Source organism: Stylophora pistillata, chromosome 6 (genome assembly GCF_964205215.1).
Source record: "Stylophora pistillata chromosome 6, jaStyPist1.2, whole genome shotgun sequence".
Classification (NCBI taxonomy): domain Eukaryota; kingdom Metazoa; phylum Cnidaria; class Anthozoa; order Scleractinia; family Pocilloporidae; genus Stylophora; species Stylophora pistillata.
In genome coordinates, this window is record NC_142524.1 from 5,728,465 (window position 1) to 5,747,500 (window position 19,036).

A 19,036-nucleotide genomic window follows, 5' to 3' on the forward strand; every position below is an offset into this window, starting at 1 on the left:
TCTTTCGCTCAAAACTTAGCACTCTAACAGTGAAACAAGGCTTTATCCCTCCGCTTTTTCCCCTTCCCTCATTTTCGTTAACGCCATTTAAAACCTGCCATGCGACTACAAAAGTTAAAAAGAGAGCGTTTTTCTCTGCCTATTATTGTAGTGACCTGTTGTAGTCACACTTAGGCAACGTTTATAAATAGAGGGAGGCGGCAAGCGAGCAGACTAATTAAGGCTATTCTTCTAAAGTTCAACAATAGCATAAAAAGGCTCGCAAACCCTATCCGGAGTCAGAAATCGCTTTCTACAGTTTGCGAATGAGCGTAACGCTAACACTATGAGTAAGTTTTACGAAGTCTCCAAAGTACTTGACAAACGCGCAGATGCCGATAATCGTGTTCAGTTTCTTGTTCGCTGACGCGGTTATGGGAGAAAGTACGACTCTTGGGTGGACGCCGAGGACACGAACGAGTACCTGAGGAAAGTGTTTCGCACTCGAAACCAAGGTAACCCTGGCTTGCTTCAGACCTTGAGCGTTCTTATCGCCGAAAAGTTGAAGATGAAGAAACCACCGTCAACAAGCATCGTGAGACGTGTCTCCGCAACTAAGCCGATGGATCCCGAGACTTTCAGAGAGTTGTTCAGTGGGCTGCCTTCAGCACCAAATCTTTTGCGAGCGACTAAATTTTCAGTGCGTGTTCACGAGCTTGACACGATAATGCCTGCTGGATGGTCATTAAATACTTTCAAAACTTCAACTACTTGTCGGTTGCAGCCCGGCAAGCCTGTTGAGTTAGCTCTATTAGAGCGAAGGAAAGTATTTTATGATCATTCCAGGTGTTTGCATTGTCAGGGCGGAAATGGTGCACCCGTCGCTTGTAAAGATGTGGTGCAGAGGATTGTTTACGGGTCAACTCTACTGAAGGTCTCATTCTACCGAGAGCGGAATAAAGAAGCCCAGAAGAAGCCCAAGGAGCGTACAAGGCTAACTTGGGCAAAACCCAGAGTCGTCAATAAGTAGAGTACAGTTCGGTGACTTACCGTTGGGTAGGTCCCGTAAAAAAAAACGGCTCGTTTAGGAGCCACCAAATAATATAAAAGTCACTGACCAACTATAATAAACACAGCTTCAACTTATACACTTTTAATCTCCAAATTTCAATTTACACTCGCCCAATGCAAATCAAATTAGTTTCTTGCGGGCTTGTTTCTCTTTTCACTCTCCTCGTCTCTTCTTTCACTAGGAGTGGCGCTCTTTGTCTGCGAACCTACGGAAGTGAAGACCAGTAAATTCGTGATTTTATAATTAGACAAGTATGTCTTTTATTTAAAAAAATGCAGCATGTCGATGTAAAACATTGTTGCCACAAAATTACGAGATATTTTGTGTTTTAAAGACTTATTTTCGCCGAGCTTAAAAAGAAAATGATTTTACCATTTTCCAGCAAATCCCGCATTGTGGGCTGATCACTTACGAATCTGGCTGCGAGCAGCACCATCCGATCCCTGTAAAATCAACATTGAACTTAAATGAAGCACCAAGCTTCGCAAACTTCAGCTTTAAAAACATCAGAAAACACAACTTACCAACGAACAAGGTAATCTGCCGGCGGCCTCTCCTGAAAATGAGTACAAATAATTGAATGCTTTTTTTTTTTTTTTTAATATCTATATATATACCGATTTTACTAAGTATTGTATGTCTGTTAGGCAGCTGTGCATACGTCGACCGCAACATTGGTATTTTGATTGACAAGTTTTTTCGAGTAAGTTGCAAAATGCTCCATGGGTGGCCGGTGATTTTATATTTTACTTGCGTGACACGAAAACTGAGAATATTTCGCGCCTATTCTTGGCGAAGTTATTCATTTTTCCTGAACAAACATCGCGATATAATACGTATATATATCATCTATTATATGACTATCTTTAAATCCATAGCCCCTACTATATAAATTACTTATACTTACTACATCTAATTGGGCGAGATGACCCTCTAGGTACGACCCTAGCTCTTCAAGAAAGTCAGCGACCGGGGCATCATTGAATGTCAGCTAAAATTTGAAAGATTGGCAAGCGTTAAAAATAATTCGATCCGAGTTATTACAACAAAAATACGGCGCAACTGAACTATTTAAAGTCATCCCTCTTACCGTTCGAATTGGTTCCTGCCCAGGTGCTGACATTTCTTTCTGCTTTGGTATGTGAATCCTTCAGTACACACGAATGAATTATCATTGACTTCTCGTGAACGACTATACTTTTTGGTAAGCGGTAATTCAACCGAAGCTCTTCTCGACAATATTGCATGACCGATCAGATTTCCGTGGCATGAATGGCGTGTTTTTTCTCCTTGATTTCTAAATCCTTGATCAATCTCTGCAAAGGCTCCTGAATTCGCGCCGGCTGTTAGTCCGTCAAGCTCGTTTAGTTGGACTACAACTTTTTCGTATCTTGTTTCAAAAGCTGAAACTAGCTCCCCCAAGGTTTTGTGTCTGTCATCCATCTCTTAAAAGTTCCCACTCATAATGAAATAACCTCACTCGTTTCAAAATCGTTGCAAAAACTAAGAAACACGAGATTGAAGACATGCAGTGGTCAGAAATTTATAGCTTTTTCCCATACAGACCAAGACATTTCAGTTAATTGATAAAATACCATTGGTATTGATTTTTAAACCTCTTCAATATCATTGTTAAGGTCTACTGACCCATCAGCCTTTTATCCTTGTGGCAGATTTTGGATTTATAGGCTTAACTACCTGGTTTTACCGGACAGCGAACAAAAGGAAAAAATGAATAACCAGTCATCTGTGCCAAGTGCGCTCATATTTTCCACCGATGTCAATTAATTAAACGAAAGCGCACGTACAAGTTTTATCTACGATGTATGTTTTGGCAAATTGAACATTATTATAAATCCCATAGTTGGAGTGATCTGGTTCTAAAAAAAATTATTTTTAAAGGCGCATTCTAGATTAAATCAAGACAGTACTCGAACGTAGACATGCTGTCAGTTTTACTTCATCGCTTCATCGCGCAATTAATATTCATCCCGCCTATTCGAAACCTCCCTCTTTGATAATAATTTGCGAAACCTTTGAAAGGAGTTTTGAAATCGTATTTATAGAAATTAAAGAAAACTGAGGCAGTTCTCATGTAATATAGGCTCAAATTTGTAGCCTATATTACATGAGAGTGTAAATTAGGAATAAATTACGCTTTGAGCGTGCTCCTGAGGTCTCAAAACAGCAGTCGAGCTCTTATAAAAGCAGGGCTTTCTTTCGTGATTGACGATGATTTCGTTGAAACAGTTTGCCTCTGCATATTGTTGTATACCAAATTCTCCTCGAAGTACTTTTGAATAGTGTAAAATCAATCTTCACACGTTTTCAGACTTACATTGAGAAATGACTTGATTGATAGCCCTGTAACAGTTTGAATCTGACAAACATTATAATCCGTTTCAACCGATTAGTGGAATGAATTTATATAAAATGACATAAACCCTCTAACCCACTAAGATTGACCAGCATCTGACTTCTCCGTACAATATCACCCCTAAATCAAACTTTCAAGCCGCAAGAATATAGAAAAGTATCACCAACTAAAGTTGGCTTGTTAGCTCAGTTGGTTGAGCGCTGCGCCGGTATCGCACAGGTTATGGGTTCAAATCCCGTACGGGCCTGAACCTTTTCCCACTTACTAGATAGGTGGGGTGTATTACTGCGAGGGACGCTTTCATGCAAAGCAGCTCTCGATCGTTGAGCAAATTCTCCTTGTCAGCACCTTAGGAAATGTATAGAGAACATTATGGGGAATTTTCACACTGATGTGAGTTTTTAAAGGGCGAAAGGGCGAAAGTGCGAAAGTGCGCGGTGTCAAAATTTTTACTAATTTGATTTTTTTTCTTTTTTTTTTACATATATTATTAATGTAATTTCTCGAGTAATTTGGCGTAAATGGCCACTTTGAAAAATTGTTTTCAAACTACAAATTTAATACGCAAATTACAAAAAGCATCTATTTCCTTTACATGATATATTTTCGGCCCAATTTCGATTCCAATGCTCTTCTCGAGGAGTCTGGGCCTGGTAGCAGAAGTGGGCAAGAGTAACTGTCAAATTTTGTTTACGAGTGCTTTGTTCATGAATGGGTTTAAATCTCAGTAGAGGAAGATTTTTTTCCTATGGCCTTCACTTCAATTATAATTTCTTAGTAGCTATAACTATTAAGTATTCTCTCTCGCTGAAAATCTTAGCTATGAACTGACCTTTAGAAAGAGAAAAACACAGCTAATTAAATGAAATCATATATGAGCACGATCCTTCGCAGTAAAGCACTATTTGAGCAATAGTGAAAATCAGACCTGAAAAAAATTTCAGGCCTGTACGGGATTCGAACCACTGACCTCTGCGATACTAGTGCAGCGCTCTACCAATTGAGCTAACAAGCCAACTGGGAGCAGGCCATCAAATTAATTCGACATAAACCCGTAGATGATAAATCAAACAACAACAAACATATGAAACATATGTGTGAACTGCGGTTATGAGACGTATATGAGCACGATCCTTCGCAGTAAAGCACTATTTGAGCAATAGTGAAAATCAGACCTGAAAAAAATTTCAGGCCTGTACGGGATTCGAACCACTGACCTCTGCGATACTAGTGCAGCGCTCTACCAATTGAGCTAACAAGCCAACTGGGAGCAGGCCATCAAATTAATTCGACATAAACTCGTAGATGATAAATATGAGCACGAAGGATCGTGCTCATATAGGTCTCATAACCGCAGTTCACACATATGTTTCATATGTTTGTTGTTGTTTGATTTATCATCTACGGGTTTATGTCGAATTAATTTGATGGCCTGCTCCCAGTTGGCTTGTTAGCTCAATTGGTAGAGCGCTGCACTAGTATCGCAGAGGTCAGTGGTTCGAATCCCGTAAAGGCCTGAAATTTTTTTCAGGTCTGATTTTCACTATTGCTCAAATAGTGCTTTACTGCGAAGGATCGTGCTCATATACGTCTCATAACCGCAGTTCACACATATGTTTCATATGTTTGTTGTTGTTTAAATGAAATCAGTTCTACAAATTGGATCAGTTTGTTCGCCAAAATTTCTAGTTCAAATTTATTCGTGAAACTTCGTTTAATCATTGTCATCGTTTTGTACAAATGAATTCCTTCTCCCAATTTTCGGAAGTAAACTTTGTCTATTTTGTGATTGATCTCCAACTGTAGGAAATCCTACGAAACTACTTCGACGAGTTTGAAAATAAGGGTAAAGTCTGTCGTCTTCATCATATATGTCCAGGCTCCTTTTGTGTGCCTTCACGCGCCAAACGGACGGGGTTTCGGGAAATTTCGAACAAGATGATCTTCTTTGCTTCGTTTTAGGAACAACTGTAGTTTTTGACGGAGCTGTACTGCCTTGCGCACCAAATGAGGACCGACGCCTCTTACTCTCTGGTCTTATCGGTATCTTTGCTAAATGATGGGGCCTTTGTTTTCCTTTCCTTGGAATTTCTTGTATAATATCTAACTCTCTTCCAGCAACATTCTTCGCTAAGTCACCGGGATATGATTTTGAACTTGGCACGGTGTACTGCATGTCTACCGCCACGGGGCCTAGAGATGGGAGAGATTTACGATGTGTCATTGGAAGTGCTCGACTGAACTCACTTACAGCACTACTAGGTGATAGATCCACTAAGCTTTGGCGCCTGTCAGGTACACGACTCCAGTCGCCTTTTTCGTTGGAATATTTCGTAGAGACGTCATTTGATTGTGCGCTCGCTTCGTTTATTTTGAGGTCGTATAAAGCTTCCAACACGGTCTGAAATTCAGAAGAAGAGCTGCAAGAACGAAGACGCGGGGAAGCTCGTTCCATACGGTCAACGTGACTATGTGAAGCGCCTGATAAGTCAATCTTCAGTGGCTTGGATTCAAGTTTGAAAGCAACGTTCATCAGATCGAATCCTTCTTTCCATTGAAACTCACCATTGCTGGCAATGCTTATAATACTAAAAAATTCAAGGAGGAAAGTTAAATATTTCAAGAATGTCATGACGCATTTCCGCCAACAACAAATGAATGCTATTTTCTGCTTTACAAAGTTTTACTCTGGGAAAAAAAGACAATAGATCTATAAAAGTATCCTTTCTTCTCTTGGATGAAAAGGTAAATTACAGGAAGACCTTCTCAAGGATAATTTTTGCCAAAACAAATGTCAAATTTGCATACATAAATTCAACTCAGTGACCAAAAAAGCTAGAGTGCATGGCTATGGCCTACAAACTGTAAGTCTATTTCAGTTTGCAAGTCTTTTTTATTGTTAATTATTTCTGCAGCATGTTGGCGCTTTCAAGTCATCTGGCCTATAACGCGTTTGAAACCCGCTAACCCTGCTTCAGAGGTTTGGATCGAAGCGAATGACCACCAAGATCCTTTGATGGGAAAACTATGGGAATTGAGTATATCCGTCGGTTTCCCCCTTCCCAAGAAGTTTTCAGGTTTCCAAGTTAACAATTTATAATAGTAATTTTTTCCAGCGCTCTTGATGAAAACAGCAATATGTTCTCTGGACAGGGAAGTTCGGGGCCACTTTGGAATTTTTATAAGTGCTCGACAGATTCCACTCGTTTTCTTCGTTTTTGCTTCTTTTGATCAATCTGACCCCCAACATGGACTTTTAAGGTATGGGTGGTAAAGGTAAAAATTTTCTGATGACATCAAAAGAAATTTGTCTCTTCCTCCCCTCCCTCCCCACAAGAGGATGTATTCATGTTCGTTGGGGCGCTCGAGTTATGTAACGATTCAAATTGCAGGCCATAATTGTGTTTGGTAATCAAAAGGAGACTTATGAAAACAAAAATATAGAAATTATGTTCATTTTTTATCCCAGAAGTTTCCTAAAATGTTGCTCTATGTCTCTGACTTCAATTATTTTCGTTCAGCTCCAAATTTACGAAGAAAGCCCAGGCTCTGACGAAGGGCTAACGCTCGAAACGTCAGCTTTTTAATTCTTTACGGTGGCCAATTTACAATTTCAACTTCGTTGATGTTACCAATTTACCTTGTTACCCCCCACCGACGCAGCACCACAGTTTCTTTAGAAACTTGTCCCCTCTTTATGGAACCTGATTTGTTTAAACTTATGAAAGATTAGCCTTGAGACTCAGGGGACAAAGTTTTATCGCCTTACGCGTCTCTAGAAGGGTTTTTCAAAAACTTCACATTTGATTTGGAGGGTATGGAAATAAAATTTTTACAGTAGAAGTTGCTGATTTTATAAACATACCTTCCTCGCCTTCTGTAGCTCAGTGGCATTTTCTCCGGTTTAACGATAAGTTTTGAATCCTTGTAAGAAAATAAGCAATAAAGTTAAGAAAATGCACTTCGTCGAGTGACCTGCAAACTGTAAACTTTTTCAATAAAAGCCTTTCAGAATACTGTTAAAGCCAAACTAACGCTGAGCTTGGCAATTCTTTACACACGAATTAAAAGCAATGAGGTCTGCAACGGAATGGCCGACTACAGCCTTGCTCCATTAACTGACGATTCGCCACCCAGTGGTCCGATTTACAATCGTGGGCTTCAGTTGAAAAGCCTTTGAAAAGAAATACCGCTGAAGGTGACATTTTTGTAACGCATACTACTTTCTTTTTCAGATGCTAATTACACTGTCAACATGTTAATTAGTTTTTCCAGTCTCGACCCTTAGCTCGGCCTCAAATCCGTGACCAACGGCTCGGCAACTAAGCAGCCAACTGCAAAATATGCTATTACGCAATGGCAAAATCCCTCATCTAACAAAATTTCCTTTCCATAGTGGCAATGATAAATTTCAAGAAGGAATAGAATTGAGCGCACACAAGCTAAAAACTTGTAAGCGTGACCTGGAGCTAGGTTTTAAACTTCCAGTGTTACATTTCGGTCTTGAACCAAATGCTTACCCCTGTGATCCAAAATCGTCAGTTTGAGCTTAAAAATCTCAATTCATGATTGGTAATTAGCAACACATTGCAAAAACGGCCAGGAGTGCCACAGATATGACAGTTTTGTTACCAAGAAGGTTGCTGCTACTTGTGGACTGACGAAACTGTGGCCCGATCATGTCAGAATCTGACTTGGCATCGCCTGTTCTTTCGGCGGTAATCATTGTCTGATCACATTCAAGATGTAGTTTCAATAAATGGTTAGTTTCTCTACCGTCGAGTGATTTCCTCAACTACTACTACTACTTTGTTGCAACGATGCATATTTTTATATTTAACAATTATTCCACGAGCGCGCGTTGGATATGAGATGATAGATAGCCAACGAGGCGCGTAGCGCCGAGCTGGCTATAATCATCTCATATCCTACAAGCGCGAGTGGAATAATTGTTTTATAAAAACGCCCTCAAGAAATTATTATTTTGTGAGAAGAAACCGGATTTTTTAGCTCCCTTTTGATTTTAAACTGACGCGTACGCTTACCATATTTGTAGATTATGGTATATTGGCTCATATACCATAATGGCTTGGCCAATAAAAAGTCTTGAATTGCATTATCCAATGATCCAATTTTTAAGAATACAATTTATAACATGGGCTAATCTTGGGAGGGTAGCAGTAATAAATTTGCAAAGAGTTACATTAAGCCAAAAGATACCATTCTACGCAATTATAAGTTTAAAGTTAAATCAACTAAAACATAAACAAGCACAGTGTTTAGTTATGACGATCAATAAATCACGAATATTATGGCAGGCAAATTTCTCAAAATCTTACCCCATGCAGCAGTTTACTAAGTTAATAAACAGGATTAATAATGACTCAATATTGGAAAATATGCATAAAGTAGCCTACCACTTGCTTCCAAACTTAACGCAGAGATGAATCCTTGCTAAGAGTGTAAAGTGACATGTTGCGTCTGAGTTTTGTTTGATGGACTTGTTCGATCCTAAAGGTGCCTTAAGTCTCACTGACTCTCTAAGTGCTGTGCGTTCTATTTAAACAATATGTCAAGACAAAAGGCCAAAACAAAACTCTTTTCTTCTGTGACCGCTCCGGTAATGCAATTAGGAACTATGCATAGCGCAAGGGAGAAGAGGAAAGCAAAAAACAAGGGAACCTTTTGTTAGAGGAAAATGATATTGATGCCCATACTTCTAAACAACCCCCTTCACCAGTCATTAGTGTTGATGAAAAGAAAGACCAATGAGTAATTACTGTTTTAATTCATCGTGGTCACAAAAAGGTTCCAAAATATATAATTTGAGGTTGGGGGGAGGGAGGTGGAGTGTCAAACAAGGAGCGTGTTTTTATTTTATGATCTATCCTTGCCATAGGTCAAGGCTGCAGTAGTTTACATTATAATATATTTTTTGTGTGACGCAACAATTTTGTCTTTCTGTCAGTGCCAACTGTCACAAAAAACTTCAGGGGTGAGAAAAAATCGGCCACAAACAAAATATTTACAAGCGGAACCTCTCTCCCCATGTGTTTTTTAGATAAAACGGCTTGCGATCGTTTTCATGTGTTGTTTCAAATCAAGAGTACATCATCTGTTGTCATAAAGCTCGTGAGCGAGTATCCTTCAGTATGTGGAAAAACGTGATTTTCTCGCGACACCTTGCATATTGGCTTAACCTTTTAAATAAACGTGATTTCTCAAACCCATGCGTTTTCAAACTGTTGTTGTGGACTACTTAAGAGCCAATTAGCGGATTCAAGTGCTGATGAGCGATTGTATTTCTTTCGGCTTCTTTGTGTTCAATATTCGTCATCCTTCGCTAAGTTTATCCTCCTACAAATTTTTTGAAAACTTCGTGCTCTGCGGTTTTCTAAGAATTTTGAGGATTCTCATTTGTCAAGATTGCCTGTGCAGACTATTTCTTTTCATCCTCTCGAAGGTCCTCAAAGCTTCGGGTTGAGTTCGTTGTTGTCTTTTACGAGTAATCTATTGCTGCAACGGCCACGAAAGGACGCCGAGTATGCAGGCGCAAGGTGGACTCGCATCTCCGCAGTGCGAAACCTCGTCTTAAAAGTGCGCCTTGCTTGTGTCAAGCCGTTGTTATGCTTTTTTGTGAGTGTTCTCAGCGTTCAGTTTCTGTTTCTGTGGCAAGGACGCGATCAAGGTCTCCGTCCTCCTCCATTACACATTTTGATTTCTCACTCTAATTGAAACTACAACAATTTTTTCTAAACGTGATTGGTAATGTGCAACCCAGTTTGACACTAGTAGTACAGTATATGTTTCATTCTTGTAACTAGCCAGTTTATGGGACAGTTACGACCGGCGATATGCCTGTGTAGTCTTTGCTGAATTGAAGTACAGTCATTTGCGTGCTGGTCAAAAGAATATTGGGTTCCTTTCAACGTGAAAAAGTCAATTGTCATTTTTATCATTCGTGTAAACGTTCAAACGCCAGGTTCAGTTTCTTAAACGTTGTCATAACCGGCCGGATAGTTTGTCGTCGAATTCCGTCTTAAGTCATGATACTCTTGATTATCGAATTGGACCCCTTCTCAACGGTCGTAAGATTAAAGACCGAATTGGACTCCACTCGGTCCTATAAAAATTATTAATCGCTTGGAAACAACCTCATGTTGCACACCTCGCCAGATCGTATTTTAGGTTATATCATGATTATTCCTTGTTAAGTTTCCTTACCTTATATTGGCTCAGTAGAGTTTAATAGTTCAGCTAATTGTTTCCTGCTGGACCACGGACGGTCAATAAAGTTATGGACGAGCTTAATTACGTAAGATCTCTTGTCTACCTGTCAAAATTTGTCTTAATAGATGCAAGCCTAACAAAGGAAGAGTGATTAGGTCTGATAACTCTTGAGAATTATTGAGTCGTATGTATATAGTTAGAAAGCTTTAATGAGCTGAGTTATTCCAAGTTATAGTTTATAATTTGACTCAGTGCTCGAAGCAAATTGTTTTATTATCGATTCGTTACTGCTCATAAGGTGAATCGCGGCAAATCTTTATTTTAAATAAAGTAGTGCAATTACAGAGAAACTAATTGAGTATTACTCTGAATCACGGAGCAGGCAGAAAAGTAGCTACTTTGCTATTTTACCTTAAATCAGGTACCAGTTGCTAGAAAACCTTTCAGTTTGTCATAAATACATTTAAAAGTACGCTCTCTTATGTGAACCGGTATACAGACTTTTGTCAGTCATGAAAGAGAAATTACGATCAAAAGTTACATTCTAATGAGATCACAAACAAGCACAGTCAGAGCGGCGAATTGGATTCACCAAGAATATCGTTTGTTTTAATAAACAAGGTCATTAGAAGCGAATCGAGAAACACCACAAAACTAACTTTGTCAAACTATTTACTAAGATTCTTTAACACTTATCTACACCATCCCAAAAATGAATTTACAATTCGCTTGAGAAGACTTCCATTTATTCGTTACTTTCGAGAAAACCACGATCCACGCCGGCTTTATTGTGCTTATACCCAGCGGTGTCTAAGAATTTTTAAACAGCTGTAGTCTATAGCTAATTCTTTTTCAAAATTTCTTTCAATTTCGGAAACCGGCTTTCCCTCCAGCTCTGGGACTTGGCTGTCATTGCAATGGTTCTCTTTCTCTCCCTTTGCGATGTGACTTCGAGGCGAGTTTCTGCGGCAGCTTTGGCGTCCTTTAGAGTTAACGGTACATTAAAAACAATGTTCGCTACTTTTGAATGTGGTTTCATTGCCTTCGAGTCGTTGGTGTTACCGTCGCCATATCCTAAGCTTCCTTTCTTTTGCTTTGTGTTTCGGGACGTGTGTCTTGTAGAAGCGACTTTAATTATCTTTGGGAAGCCGATAAGCCAATTGTGAAATTGGGACTCTTTCGAAATGGAGCGCTTCATTATTTGTGGTATGTTAGCAACAGTACATGTAATGGCTGGGAATGATTCATGGCTTCGTTCTATTCTTAAAGACCGTAGACGCCTTTGCTTCTCCCTCTCTGTCCAGCCTTGAGAGTCTTTCTCTTTGCTCAGTGGAGGAAGGTCTCTAGATTTCGCATCCCTGGCAAAACGCTTTCTATCTCTGCACAAGTTTATCAAGTCCTCTTTGATTTTTCTTTCTTCATATTTGTAATCAACGTTGGTTTTAACTCTTTCCTTTTCTATTTCTTGTTCGACGACTTTGAGTTTTTTGACCCGCTCTTGAAAAATCGCTAGAGCTTTACCGTTAACTGACTGCTGGCCTTTTGATGTAAATCGCTGCCATTCCATCTTCTATATTATATTGAACTAGTTCAATCCAATATGCCAGGTGCACAAACTTAGAACATCTCTAAATGAACCGCATTTACAACTGCTCAAATTTTGTGATTCTGCTATACAAAGCTTAAATAAGGTGGCATTTAGCTCTCTAGCAAATTCTTCTAATCCACTTAAAGTACTTTGCTCAAACAAAGAGAAATTGTGTGTTAGCGCGGAACCCATTTGGACAACAATAGGCTTGACAATAATTGTGCTCCTTATATTAGAGGTGACAGATAAACGGAAACTGTCAGCTAGCCAGTCAATATCGTTTGAAATATGCAAAAGATCAGCAAAAAACCACGACGAGATTCAGTCAAATTCAATCCCGAATTCCACAAATTTAATTGCTTTCCAAAGCCGTTGTAGTCTGGTCTATGAAAAAGGCCTGAGAAGATCGTTCCCTTTTAGAAACAAAACAAACTGCGATTTCCGTAAACATAACAGAGACCCTTACCACAAAGGGCACGCCTATCGCAGTCAATCAAATGGAAGTGGAGTTTGTAGTATTGTGTTCAAATGAGGCGAATTAAACTCTGTGTCGTTTTTCGCATTTTCATCAGTGTGTGGCGGCCATTTTTGCTTGTTTACTTAACATATTGTTGCGATCTCTTTGACATTCTTTGCGGCTGCTGGCCAATTTCCACCATTCAGCACTCTTAAAGTTGTGTTGCTTTACATCCGTTTAAAAAGGCTGACTATTTCTACTTGCATCAAAAGATTGGGTACGAAATACCTGCTGGCACGATGGCCACGAAAAACGGTTACGTTCAAACCCAGTCACCTTTTATTAACGAGGCGCGATGACTTTCCGGAACTTCTTAGCTTCTAAGTTCTAAGAATCAAAAAAAGAATTCGAGGACTATTTTCGATAATCCAATGTCTTCGAGAGATCTGCGTTGAAAGCGACGAACAAATGACGGAGCTAATTCATGTTGAAGCATAGAGGGGTGCTAGCCTGTCACAGATAACCAGCCTCTTTAAAGTTTTTTGTCTATTTCTTTGTTCTAGTTTTGTAAGCATTTCCATACGAGGTTTTCACGTCAAATGACCCACACCCATTAAGGAAAGAAAGAGAGAGGGGGATTGTGGGAGCGCCTTAACCTTCACACGAGAGTCACACGAGTCCGATGGCCAATCCTCAATATAACCGATGACTGGAATTGTTGAATTTGTACTTTGGATCAAATTAGACGCAGCGAAATCCATCAGTCTTGTATCCCGGAAAATCAATAACCTCGCATGCTTGCTTGATAGAGAGCATACAGTGGTAAGGTAGGATATCTCCATCCCAGCCCTCCGCACCGAATTCCTCTAGTATCATTCACGCATCGCTAACCCTTTGAAAATATAATCAATCCGAAATAGATATATCTTATTAGACGTTTTGTTGTGTAGAATCGCTGAGTATTTTTTTTCGAGTTCTGCCGTGTTTTGACGAACCTGTAGGGCGAGTCAAAATACAAACAACGAGTGAAAATGCTCAGCGATACTACACAACAAAACGTATAAAAGAGATTTATTATGCAAAACGCCAAATTATTATTTCAGTGCGGGCGACTTTCGCAGATATTTCTGAAGTACAAATGATCACGTGATATTTGTACTCGTCTCGCGCGTTATTTGTACTCTACGAGGCACAGATGGATAATAATTATCCAACTACTTCGTAGAGTACAAATAATGCCATAGACGAGTACAAATATTACGCGGTATTTGTACTCTAGAGTACCGGTTAAACAGGTTTTCTCGTATCGCGCAAGCGAAGAGTTGAATTGTGGTTACGAAAAAAAAATGGCGGACAATTTGAATTATATTTCCGACGACGAAGAGTCAGAATGGCTGGAAAATATACATCCAAGTTTATTAGATGAATCGAACGAAGAAAAACAGCAAGACGACCTAGAAATTTCTTCATTTATTGAAGAAAATAGAAACAGCAACACGACAACGCGCCCATTCTGTTCCGCCTCGCATACTTCTGTCACGCACTTCTCGTAAATAAATATCCGCGAAATTCGCCCGTACTGAAATAACAGTTTGGCGTGTTGGATAATAAATAACTTGTTAGACGTTTTGTTGCATAGTATCGCTGAGTATTTTTACTCGTTATTTGTACTTTGACTGGCCATACGGGCTCGTCAAAATACGGCACAACTCCTAAAAATACTCAGCGATACTACACAACAAAACGTCTAATAACATGTTTATTTCACGTTCATTTCTTTATTTCACGTTCATGTCATTTTCAAAGAGTTAGCATCTTGAGTTGCATTTAAAAATACAACTAACGATACGAACAACATCGAGTTCATATCCTGCTAGAGAATTATTGTTGCGAAAGTTCCTTAAAGTTTTTCTCTATTCAGAATGTTAACACAAAAACAGAGAATGCAAACTAATAAATGTCGTTGCATCTTTTTGGTATTTAGTTATTGACTCGTTCCTTTCCGATGAACCGTGACCAAACCAATTAGCCGGGCTGATGAAAATTTAAAGAAAGCTGATATGTCCACAATTTGGAGTACGTCTACCACTTCTCATCATAAACGTTTGGTCTGTATTCGATTTTCTTACCTTTTAACAGCAGTGTCTTTCGGTCTACTTTTGTACTTTGGGATAACAGTGGTGTTACCTTCAGCGCAAGCTGTACTCTTTCAGGAGACGAGATGTCTAGTTAATTTCAGCGCATTCGATGGTGAAGAAGTCTGTGATTGCGGAGGCGGCTTTCCTTCAAGTTCCTGCTATCCTTGCCTCAAAATCTATATAGCTTTTAGTACAGAAAGTATCTCTACTAGAATGAACGATGCATATAGCATGGAACAATCAGTTCTTCACAAAGATGTATTCAATGTTGGCGGCAAGGTATGCTAAAGTGTAACAAATAAACACTCCAATTTTTCCGAATTGAAAAAAAAAATTGGAACAGTCAGTGGTTTAACGATCATATCATACGCAACGTTGCTAAAACATGGGCTCTTGTGAAAACTATTTCGATGTCGAGGTTTGGTTTAATACAGTTTGATAAGCGTTAAAGAAATAATTAACTTCAAGTAAGATAAGCGTTAAAGAAATAATTAACTTCAAGGCTATTTTTATTTTTAGTTTGTTTTGGGTTGAAGTTATAACCAAGGCTTGATCCTGCTGTGGTCCTTACATGGGGGTCTCAATGGGCAACAGGAAAACATCACTTGCGTGCGAAAACTAATTAAATTCAAATAAATCAATGTCAAGTCAAACTATTGTGAATGGATTTGAGATCGCACACTAATCTTGTTTTAAGTCGTTACAGTTTTTAGTAAAGACGAACACGAAAACATTCGGAATTTGAGATTTGTTTTGAACGTTACGTCATGTACTGTTACTTTTTATCATGTATCATCTTGTCACGACACTCAGGCTGACACCTCTTCCCGTCATGCAACGACAGATCACTTCGCGGAACGTCCGACCCTTGGTGGGTGAGGTCACCTCAGGAGAAGTAGTGTCAACTCAATACAACTGTAGCTACAAACCTCACATTCAACCTCTTTTTAGGGCCAAAGGAAAGAAGAAATACTAAAGTTAAATCTAAGATTTGGAAATGGCGTAAAGTTCATATCTTCTTCTCAGTCTTTTTCCATTTAATTATTTTCAGTGTACTCTTAAACCGCCATCTTGTTGCTCACGCTCAAAAGAGGAAAATCAGAAACAAGTCTGGGACTACATGGAATCGAAAGGGAGGAATGATTCCAGGATAGCTTGCTACTACAACAAGTTTAACCATAGTGAAGTTATAGCGACTAAAGGAAATTACCAGCTGGATATGTTTATGTCACTCTTCTTGCCGTTATTAGGAATAGCTATTGGCTTGAGCTTGCTCAAATACGTAAAACGTTGGCAGCCGGGAAAGGTAAAGAAGAAGTTATCAACAAGAGACAGAAGGCATATTCTTGCTCTGACCACACTGACTGCATTTCTTAGAGCCGATAGAGAACCAGCTGGTACTTTTTATTCAAGAGGCAAAAGGCAAAGTTGGAGTTACATCTAGACTTTTAAAAAATCGTAATTCAACAGGGAACGGAGAATAGGAAAATATAGAATGTGGAATGGAGAATGGGGAATGGGGGATGGGAGATGGGGAAGAAAGAAATGTTTTAAAAGCTTTCTGGAGACGTAAACAAGTATAAAGTTTCGAAATTTTAAGTGTGCTACAGGAGTACTTTTGCTTTCAGTAGTCAGCTTTCTACGTATTTGTTCAAGCGTAAAACATGCAAGTTTGTGTACACACCGTCACTTACCGTCTTTATGTTTCTGTACGTACATACTACTTTTGATCAAGATTTGTTTTCCGCCGAATCCTGTTTAATGTCGTTTGTATAGCCTTCTCACGCGTTTAAATTAAAGTCGGTGCTTGACAGTACAGATTTCCCATGACTGTGAATGAAGAAGCGCAACACTAAGCGGTAATAAAGTCCTCTCGTTAGAGCGTAATCAGTCCGCTTAAGCACAGTTACTATTTTACAGTCCTTCACTGAAAATCATCCGGTGAGGCGCTTAATTCCTATCCAGTGTGTCAAAAGCAAATTTCACGCGTCACGGAACACTCTGAATCTCTTATCGACTTGTGCTTTACACCAATGCTCAACAAAAAATTACCGAGTCCGACGTTATAGATCCTGGTTTGAGTGATCATTCTTTGGTTTACTGCGTAATGAAGAGCGGTCGCTATCGAGCTCCGCCAAAAACGATCCAATTTCGCTCGTATAAAAACTACAATAGAGATTCCTCTGTATCTGAACTCCGCCAAGTACCTTGGCATGTGGCTTTAAACAGTACAACCATGACGATATCGATGACTGCATTGACGCCTGGAATAAACTATTCTCAGAGGTTGCCGAGTCCCGGCCCATGCTCCAATAAGAACAAGGCTGGCTCAGAGGCTCTTCTATTCCTTGGTTGAACTCTCACGTTACAGATCTTATGAATAAGCGCGATTACCACCTGAAGAAAGCCAAGGCAAATAAACCCAATATTCACTGGCGTCTGTACCGTGATCTGAGGAACAAATTCACCCATAGCATCAAGAAAGCCAAATCCGATTATTACACTAACCTGATAATTGACAGTAGTAAATTAGCGCTAAAGACTTCTGGAGAGCTTTCAAACAAACTCTACCCTCGTCTAAAACGTCTTCCAGAAATTACCAGTCGTCTGCCCGAATTGATGGCGCCCTTCTCACCTCGGCTCAATCTATTGCCTCGGTTTTTAATACCTACTGCCATTCTGCCTTTACGTACGTTACAACAAATTAGAGAAGATTTTGTTTCAAGATCCATCAGTTTATTGAAAATTAGCAAGGCCGTTGGTCTCGACAAAATTAGCGCGCGTCTTCTAAAAGATGCTGTGGATTACTCCTTCTTTAACGGCCTTGTTCAATTTATCCCTTCAAACAAGAACTTTTCCTTCTATATGGAAAACAGCAAAGGTTCTACCCTTGTTCAAGAAGGGTGGTAAACAGAACGCTTCCAATTACAGTCCAATTTCCATTCTGCCGACTAAAAGCAAGATCTTAGAGCTCTAAGGCGGTTCATACTCAGTTTTATACATATCTAAATGAGAATAATTTAACTTCACCCAACCAGTTTGAATTTAGATTAAAGTCATCTACTGTTGCTGCCGCTTCTCAGTTTTCTGATCAGATCAATCCTTGACTCCAGGGACACTGAATGGCTACCTGACCGGTGTTGTATTTTTAAGACCTCGCCAAAGCGTTTGACACGGTCAATCACACAAAACTGCTTCAGAAGATCTCAAATTAATGATTATGGTGTTGATGATCCTGCATAAGCTTGGTTTACTTCATTCTTAACGAACAGAAAACAAGTGACCAGCTGTAATGATGTGTGCTCCCAACCTGCCCGTGTTTCGATTGGCGTAGCTCAAGGCTCTGTATTGGGCCCGCTTCTCTTTATAATTTAAATGAATGATCTACCTGACGCATTTTTCAGTAATGTAACGTCACCTTATAAGCAGATGACACTGCTCTATATCTCGCCTCCAAAATCTACTGTGGACTTACAAAGCAAGATTAAAGGCGGACTTAAGACGTATATGTAAATGGCTTCGGGCTAAAAATCCAAATTTTTTCTTATTGGTAATAGTTCCTACTTAGCAAAGTTGGGTCCGTTCTTATTTCTGCCGATGATATCCCTCTCGATAATGTAGATTTTTTTTACGTACTTGGGTATTGTGATTAATAAACGGTTTTCCTGAACTGACCACATTAATTTTACGTGGCAAGGTAAGTAAAAGGTTAGGTCTCTTAAGGCGTGTTAAAATCTTACCTCCCCCTCCATGCTAAAATTATGTTTATTAATAGTTTCATTTTACCTCTTTTTGACTATGGGGATAATATCATTTGGGGAGATCGCGGAAATGTCTCCTTAATGTCTGAGCTACAAGTGTTGCAGAATAAGGCTGCTCGCCTCATTTTAGATCTTCCTGCGCATTTTTCTGCAGCCGAGGCGCTAAATAGACTTGGCCGGAAGCCAAAATTGCGACGTAGAAAGGAACATCGCGCTATTTTTGTTCCCAAGTCACTCAAACGTCAGAAATTTCATTTTACATCGATCAGCTAATTAAATGATATTTTATTTAGCTTTGCGACAAAGAAAATCTAACGGTTACACATAATACTTGCTGAAATCACATTCGATTTCATAGTTGAACAACATACTCTTTGTAAGACTTGAATTTCAAGTACACGTAAAATTATCCTGTACGTTTAAAAACGATTTCA

General features: G+C 39.4%; 3 protein-coding genes across 6 annotated transcripts; 1 reads left to right on the forward strand and 2 right to left on the reverse strand.

Annotated features, from left to right (window-relative positions):
- Window positions 1-1,116: 1,116 nt before the first annotated feature.
- LOC148727932 (uncharacterized) lies at window positions 1,117-9,031 on the reverse strand. 4 transcript variants are annotated; one of them, XR_015988589.1, is made up of 5 exons: window positions 8,846-9,031; window positions 7,294-7,352; window positions 1,959-6,016; window positions 1,576-1,607; window positions 1,117-1,256 (listed from the first exon to the last, which is right to left on the reverse strand). XR_015988589.1 is itself a non-coding variant. In XM_088724758.1 (5 exons), exons 1-5 carry the CDS (start codon window positions 2,172-2,174, stop codon window positions 1,177-1,179), a joined length of 300 nt encoding a protein of 99 aa, XP_088580884.1. In that variant the 5' UTR covers window positions 2,175-2,623; the 3' UTR covers window positions 1,117-1,176. The 4 variants fall into 4 exon arrangements, 1 of the variants encoding a protein (XP_088580884.1); XR_015988590.1 differs by lacking the exon at window positions 8,846-9,031 and adding an exon at window positions 7,949-8,824; XM_088724758.1 differs by lacking the exons at window positions 7,294-7,352; window positions 8,846-9,031 and adding an exon at window positions 1,424-1,494 and having other exon boundaries at window positions 1,959-2,042; window positions 2,142-2,623.
- A 2,282-nt stretch (window positions 9,032-11,313) lies between these two features.
- On the reverse strand, window positions 11,314-12,548 carry LOC148727933 (uncharacterized). The gene has a single exon (XM_088724868.1). It carries the CDS (start codon window positions 12,223-12,225, stop codon window positions 11,500-11,502), a length of 726 nt encoding a protein of 241 aa, XP_088580994.1. The 5' UTR covers window positions 12,226-12,548; the 3' UTR covers window positions 11,314-11,499.
- A 2,095-nt stretch (window positions 12,549-14,643) lies between these two features.
- On the forward strand, window positions 14,644-16,684 carry LOC148727934 (uncharacterized). Its single transcript, XM_088725644.1, has 2 exons — window positions 14,644-15,120; window positions 15,893-16,684. Exons 1-2 carry the CDS (start codon window positions 14,764-14,766, stop codon window positions 16,283-16,285), a joined length of 750 nt encoding a protein of 249 aa, XP_088581770.1. The 5' UTR covers window positions 14,644-14,763; the 3' UTR covers window positions 16,286-16,684.
- Window positions 16,685-19,036: the final 2,352 nt, after the last annotated feature.